The sequence below is a fragment of the Hibiscus syriacus genome, unplaced genomic scaffold, assembly GCF_006381635.1.
Source record: "Hibiscus syriacus cultivar Baekdansim isolate YM2019G1 unplaced genomic scaffold, ASM638163v2 tig00012104_pilon, whole genome shotgun sequence".
Lineage (NCBI taxonomy): Eukaryota > Viridiplantae > Streptophyta > Magnoliopsida > Malvales > Malvaceae > Hibiscus > Hibiscus syriacus.
Window position 1 is genome coordinate 632791 of NW_024062265.1, and position 7997 is coordinate 640787.

The window sequence follows — 7997 nt, forward strand, 5'->3', positions numbered from 1 at the left end:
TTTATCTTATAAAATAATAGTTATTGGTTTAATTATTATAAATATAACAATATAATGACTATTTTATAATAATTTAATAAATCTAATGATTATTCTATAACTTTTGAAACTTTATTGATCAAAATATTATCTGAGCATAGTTTAATGACTTTTGGTGCATTTTATCATAATAAAATAAATCTAGAGATTAAAATGTAATCTATAGAATAATACAGGGACTTGCACAATACTTTTACCCTTTAATAAACACAATGAGCTGTTTGGGTCATCCACTGGCGGGCACCCAACTGCTTATGATATATCCATAATCCCTGAGAATGATCTAAAACCCTAGAACCCTCGAAACACTTCACCGCAAAATCCCAATCTCTCGTCAGCCTGCAAATCCCGACTGTTTCTTTAGCACTCGGTGATAACCCAATGAGACCTCGCTTCAATTCGTTTCACCATCAACCCCAGCAGGTAGCCTTCTTTGACTCTCTCTTACACTCTTTATTTCACGTCTTTTCGAATTTGGAATTTGATTTTCATTGATCAGAATGGATTTCAGTCAAGTTCGGGGGGAAACCAGGGCACTAGCAACATGAACATGCTTATGATGCAACCTCAAATGGGTATTTTTAATATTAATAGTAATCCCAGTGTTATGCCATTGTTGAATAATGTTGGATTCATGAATGGAGCTAACCAGCAGTTTTATACGCCAAGTAATAATTTGGGGTTTCCTCATTTCGGTCCAATTTTGCCGAACCCGAATAATCTTTCGATTATCCAACAACTTCCTGCTCAATTCAGTAACCCTTTGCACAATCCGAATCAGCCGAATTGGTTGAATTTCCCCCAACAAAGTAATATTGGTTTGACAAATGGGCAGCCGCCGCCGCCGCCGCAGCAGCAGCAACAGCAACAACAGCAGCTTTTTTTACAGAATCAGTTGCAGAATCTGAGTCGGCTTTTAAATGTTCAACTCCCTCATCTCTCACAGCTTGTTTCTGGTGGTCAAGCAATGGGATGTCTCAATCCTACTGCTGTTCAGAATCCGCATTTCGGGTTTATGCAGCCAAACCCGATGCAGCAGCAAACTTTATCCGATGTTAATGCATCCAATTTGTCTTCTGCAGCAGCTTCACAAGTACAAGGAGACCCTTCTTTGAGAAAGCCAATGGTATATGTTTTTACTCCTTTACTGTTTCAACATTGTGCTTAGAGGCTAGAGCTGAGTACATACTTCCATTTTTCTCAATTAATGTTAACTCTGAAATTTGTTTGAGAAAGTCTGATTGCCTTTGGTCGATTAAAGCATCTATTTTAGGGGATGCAATTCTTTCAAAGTTTCAATGACTTCTGAGAATTTGCATTATCTATTAATCAGTGACTTCTGAGAATTTTGAAGGATATACTTATTACTGAATATGCTCCTTCAGTTGGGAATCTTTTCTTAATGGCTTATGCTATCCCTTTTCCCTATACAGAACTTCTCAAGCAGTTTTGAAGTCATTTAATGAGAAAATTTACAAATTGTTAACCTGGAAAGGTTGATACATGGCATTAAATGTTCTTTCCATAATGTTTTGGGTCTATTTTATCTTTTGTTTTGGCTTTTGAAATTAATATGCCTTTTCAATTCTTGAAGAGCGGTCCCGGTAAAAATGGTCAGAACGTGAACAAATTTTCCGGAAGAAATGCTAAAAGGGATGCAAAATTGGGGTTGGTATTTTTAAACATCTTTCGGTTTCTAGTTTCTCTTTGTAAAAAGACTTCGATTTTTTTGGCTTTTTATACAGCTGAAATTCAATTTTTGTAGATTTCAGAAGTCTAAGTTCCAGCAGCCTCGGTTCCATCAAGCAGATAATGCAAAGAGAACATTTGCATCTTCTAATGGACATAAGAAAAAAGGTTAACATTTTAGTGAATTTCAATTAACCTATAATTTTCTGCTTAATGAATTTCAAGTAACTTAAATATATTTATCTTTATTTTGTCTTAAAACATCCAACTAAAAAGATTAAAGAAAGAAGAGAAATAGAAGTTATTTGACATTTGCAATATCAATAAAATTGTCACATCATCTGCTTTGTAGCTCAAATGGAGTCATTATAGATGAACTGGGACATGTAGGAGTTCAAATCTAAACTCTTGATTTCTTAATCTTGTGTTTGGTTATCTATTCTCTAATGAATGATATCACAATTGTTTCCTAACTAGTAATTCCAATTATTTGATTGAAAATTAAACTGCAAGGTCTGGGTGCTACAATAATTTCTTTGGAATAGTCAAAAACAGGGTTTAAGTAGGAAATCCCAGCTAGTCATATGTTTCAAGATATAGAATAGGATATGCAAAGTGGATAGAGTGATCGATGGAATTTGCTTTTAGTGTTGATATTTATGTTTCAGACTGAGAAATATGTTTTATTCAAACATTTAATTTACAATTGCCAAAAAAAAAAAATAGATGGAATGTTTCCTGTTTTATTCTTTCCTATTGGTTGGAAACTAAAAAACCGAGAATGGTTATTAAAAATATAGTTTGTTTGATTTATTTTAATTCACATGTGATTGCCAATGTATAGATATCTAATAATTTATGGTTGAGATGAAGTACCGATTTGTCACCATTTCTTTATTTTTTTTTTCTCTTTTAAAAATTAGCCAGACAATTTTTCCCATGCATAATTTTACGTTTTGGTGACAACTTGAAAATAGATATTGGATTCCTTTCTACCTATCATTTTCTTTTATTTCTTTGGAAAAAATTCTAATTTGTTCTCACTTCGGATAAAAATAACAGACGGGATAATGAGAGGGCATCTTACTTTCCTCATCCTGATTCTGCAAATCCAGCTAAGGAAAAGAGAAGGTAATTTTTGTTTGCTCATACTCATCTATCAAAATTATAGGAGGTAACATGGGGCATTTTTTAGTTGAATATGCTTTTACAAATGATGTATGCTACATCCAGACTGTGGATATCATGATTAAATCATGGGTGTTTTAATGGTATCGATTGGGGACACTGGGTTCTGTTGAGCATTTACATGAATCACTTTAAATTGTAAGTTAAATGGTATAGGATTGGCGTGAGTTGAGAACTGAGGATGGATTGCATTAAGTTCAAATAAATGGGTTTTATACGGTTAATTTTATTAATTCCTTTAATATCGCCACGGTCGGAATCATTCTATGCAATCATGTTAAAAACATTAGTTGCCTAACCCTTAATTGATTCCATTTCAGTGAGTGTTTAAGTTCTTACTCTTATAAGGTTGAATTATTGATGATCAGTCAATTTAACATCTGCAATTCAAGGCCCTAAATGTCCCAGGATGAAATTTCACTTTTTGAATGAAAATGGAACAATGAATGCTCATGCGCTATTGGTTTACTTGTTTTCATTTGCTAATATCAGAATTTTTAGAATTCCACAGCGTTTTGGTGTTTAAGTTGTATGAGTGTAGCTGTTTAAATGTATGATAGCCTAGCATATTTCAACACTTGCACAAAAGTGTTCGTGTAGTCTTTGATAATAATTCCCAACAGGGAGGCTAGTGGGACCGAACTAATTCTAGTTCAGTTTAGTGAAACCATCCCCAACAGATCTTCTTTTCCTAAGCTATGATTAACATTTTCCGTACTTTGTCATATATTTTCTCGCATGTTAGATTTATGTGTCAAAATTCTTTTGTAAATGAGAAGATCGCTTGATTTGACTATACGGAGCAAGAAATAAGACAATGGCGTGAAGAACGTAAGAAGTTCTATCCGACAAAAGCTATAAAGAAGGTTGAATTTAGCTGTTGAATGCCTTTCCATTTCACTTCATTTTTTCATTTAAACATGTTCGATGATAATTGACTTTGTTGGCTGCAGAAACTGAGTAAAAGTAGCAAACACCGAGGTTGCCAAATTACGTAGTGAGGTACATTTCTTATTTCCTCCTGATCTATTACGAACTTGTTTGTATTGCATAAACCTGAGCATAGGATCAATTTCATCTTAAAGGGGATCTATCTAGTCTACAAACGTTTGATGCTTTCCTCTTATAAGCCTGTTGTGTGTCTCGTCCAAAGTATACATGTCTATTTGCTCGTCTCTCCTCTCTCTATTTTTTCCTCAAGTATCCTTGTCCTGGTACATTTCGGACTCTGTCTAAAAACATAATGGGTGCCCCTTGTTCCCATATGTAATGGGGTAAGGGGGAGGTAAGATAGTAGGCTGCCCCCAACACCAGGTTGAGAGCAGCTTCCGTAGAAGACCTCCTAATTATGAAATGCCCTCCGTAGTAGTATCTAAGATTTGAGAAAATTGGCATTGTAAGCATGTTTAAAAATGATAAATATTGATGAAAAGATTACTAAAGTTTCCGGTATGGGTTTACAGAATCTAAAACAGGCAATTAGTGTGTCACGATTAGTGCACGGTGGTCGGATTGAGGCTTCATTGTCGCCAGTCTATATAACTGAAATTTTTTCTTGATATCTTCTTTCTTCTTGTTATCTATTTATTTCCTTGTAATATATCCAAACCTTTGTTGCAGCAACTTAAGGAGATTTTGGCAAAGCAGCTGAGCTAGGAGTCGAAGTTGCAGAAATTCCGACACATTATCTGTTAGGTTCGGAGAAAAAGGTGGTAAGGGAAGAAAACCACAGGCTGTCAACCAAGAGGGAAGATTTGGAACGAGGAATGATAAAAGAGGGAAACTGGATAAGAGGGACCGTTTTTCCAAGAAATGGCGACCAACAGAGGAGTCATTTGATGGCTCTTCCTTCAACAAGAGGAGTCCGACCCTTCTGCAGAAGCTCTTAGTGCTGATATAAGGAAGGATAAAAGCCGGTTGTTGCAGGTTTTCCGATTCATGGCTATGAATTCTTTCTTTAAGGATTGGCCTGAGAAGCCGTTGAAATTTCCCGTCGTGATTGTTAAAGATGGTGCGTCCGAGGGTGAGATCATTGAAGAGAAACCCTTGCTTGGTGGGGAAGATAACATTGAAATATGCAACAACAAAATGACTCAATGTATCGTTGATGCCACTGGTGATGACGATTTCGAGAACACAACGACAATGAAGATGACGACAAAAACCATGGCACAAAGGTTGCTTCGTACATTCAGGAGAAGCGAGAGAAAATTGCCAGGAATGCCGAGGAAGAGGAAGAAATCATCGACTAGGTAAATTTTCTCCCCCGCCTCATCTAGATGCTGCTCCTTTAGTGTTTGTGCATAGCATATCATAGCTCAGCTTGCATATTTTGAGTATAATTTTGAGACGACTTTAAACAACAAGGGACTGGACATTTTGACATACTCTTGATGCTCAATGTCTTTTTTGTAATTTAGCTTTAACTAAAATGTTATTGTTTTTTCCAAACTGTGGGTGAATAATACTTCTAGTGGAGTGGTAAAAAAATTATATATCAATTTTATTAAGTGTAATTTTTTTGGGGGGATGTTTTAGCTATTTGTTATTGATGAATTGATGCTAGACTAACAGGTGATACTTGCGTTTTTCGGAAAATGGTTTCCTTATTTTTTTTCTCTGTTTGATAGTTGAAAAATAATTCTTGGAAAATATTTTCGGGTGTTTGATAGCTGTAATTGGTCTTACGAAAATATTTTCGAGTGTTTGATAGTTGGAATCCATTTTCAATGTAATTCATTTTCTAGTTCCTTTGTATTTTTTATAATGTTTTATCATCTGATTTTTCGTAAAACATTTTTTAACTTTTCTGTTGAACCATGTTTTGTATTTTGATATACCAAAAGTGATATATTTTAAAGAAATTTTAAGATTTTACATTTGATTTTCAAATTAATAGTCGATCAAATTGTTCGAATATTGAAATTCTTTTTAAGATTAAAAACCCCATTTTTACTACATATTCTCTTGAAAATTGAATTATATATACTGGAATAATTTTAAAACAGTTTTACAAAGGGTTTCATATTTTAATCGAGTCAAAAATTGATTTTAAACTTTGCAGTACCGATACTGCAAGAACAATACCAATATTGTTCATATAGTATTGATACCGGTATTGATACTATTGTGTAAAAATAGGTAGTAGTACCGATACTCGATATGGAAATACCGATACTCCATTAATGGTTTTGACAAAAAACGAATTTCAGTAGTTTTTGGTATTGATATTGTGCTAGATACTCTTACTAGAGTACCGATACTCCCATCTTTCGACCGTCAAAATTTTTGTAATTAATGCAGTCAATACCGATACTCTAAGCCTGAGTATCGATACTCAAGGAGTCTGAGCAACATTTAATGTGAGAAACTTCATCCCAACTACTCTATTAACTCCCACAATAACCTAAAGGTTAGAGTTGAATGAAGGATATAAGAACAAGATTTCAAGCCATATGTGAATACAAGAGATGAAAAAGAAAGCTAAAACAAACACATTGAGTCAAAATCAAGTCAACATTCTTCGATATTATTTTTGCTTTTAAAGAACACTATTTACTTATTTCTTGAGTAACACCACAATAGACAAAAAATTGTTCCGTAACACCGCAACGAATTTCCAAATTACCCGAAATATAAATTACATTGATAAAATAAATTTGACTGAACAATAAATGATATGAATATTAACAAACATTTAACTTAGGATACATCTCTATATAATAATTGAAGATTGACTATAAGAATATACATTAAACGATAAATAATATTAGAATACTAAATTTTGGATGTAAAATGTATAAATATATATTATAAATAATATGATTTTTAGAAACAATCACGGCCGCAACAACCTTTATTTATGTAACGTTCGTAGCATCCATAATCGTGACATCACAACCGCATCAACGACAGACACCGCAACCACAATTTAATATGGTATATGGGCTTATTAATATCACCGAATGAAGACTTGGTGACCTTTTCGTGATAACTAAAACCCTCCCAGAGTGCTCCTCTTGAAACCCGCTTGCGGAGATTATCTACGAACGCCGTCCACTCCTCACCGTCACTATAAGACCCCGATTCCTTGGCTGCAGCTTACTCTCTCTCTCTCATCATATATTTATAGAACACCCTTATTATTCTTTAATTTTTAAAAATTAATATAAACAAAATAATTATTCATATGTTAAATATCCATTAGTTGATGAATTTTTTAACTATGTTTACGAGATTAATTTAGCTAAACGACTTTTTTTATCAAAACATTAATTGACCCTTTATTGAATGAATTAACAAAAGAAACAAACACAAGTCTCAAGAAGTCCAAACGAGAATACAACTAAGCAAAATACACAAAATAAAACAGACACCACTATCAAAAAAAAAAAGATGGATAATCGTCTTCTCCACAACCCAACTAAACCCATAAAAGCTTCAAGAGGCGAAGACCAACAGAGAAAAATAGAACCTTTCACATTCTAACAAGAAGGAGAGAGCCCCTTACGATGACTCCAACCTGCGCATATCCTCAGCAACTTGCTCTGTCACTGTTCGAGGAGCCTCCTCGATCCAGAACCGATCGTCTTCATCATGATTTGCATCATCGCCAACAAGTGTGCTGCTTTGTTACCCGACTGGTGGATATGCCGATAGGTATATGCATGTATTCCCCTCGCTTTGCCTTTTTCTTCCCATATTAGCGCATTGATCTCAGAGTAATCAGTATTCTCCGAGGATAACTTTGAGATCACAACTTTCGAATCCCCCTCGATCACCATATCCAGCCCAAATCAACACATATCTACATCGTGAATGGTCGTCGTTACTTCAGCCGCAAACGCCTGGTAATCCGACTCATCTTCCTCCTACTCGCCCCCATAATGTACCTGCAACATCACAGATTAAAATGCCTGACCATGCTGTATTCCTTGCTTATTTGAAACATGCATCGAGTTTATTTGACAGACGGGGAGACGGTGGACTCCACTAAGCCATAAAGCCTGATTGTAACGTTGGATCCTCACATTTGCCATGACAAAGTCTTGACATTGAGCACAAATAAAAGTAATAATCTC

General features: G+C 34.8%; 1 protein-coding gene across 1 annotated transcript; it reads left to right on the forward strand.

Moving 5' to 3' along the window:
* Positions 1–269: 269 nt before the first annotated feature.
* On the forward strand, positions 270–1901 carry LOC120205074. Its single transcript, XM_039205013.1, has 4 exons — positions 270–462; positions 539–1165; positions 1634–1707; positions 1805–1901. Exons 1-4 carry the CDS (start codon positions 421–423, stop codon positions 1899–1901), a joined length of 840 nt encoding a protein of 279 aa, XP_039060944.1. The 5' UTR covers positions 270–420.
* The last annotated feature ends 6096 nt before the right edge of the window (positions 1902–7997 follow it).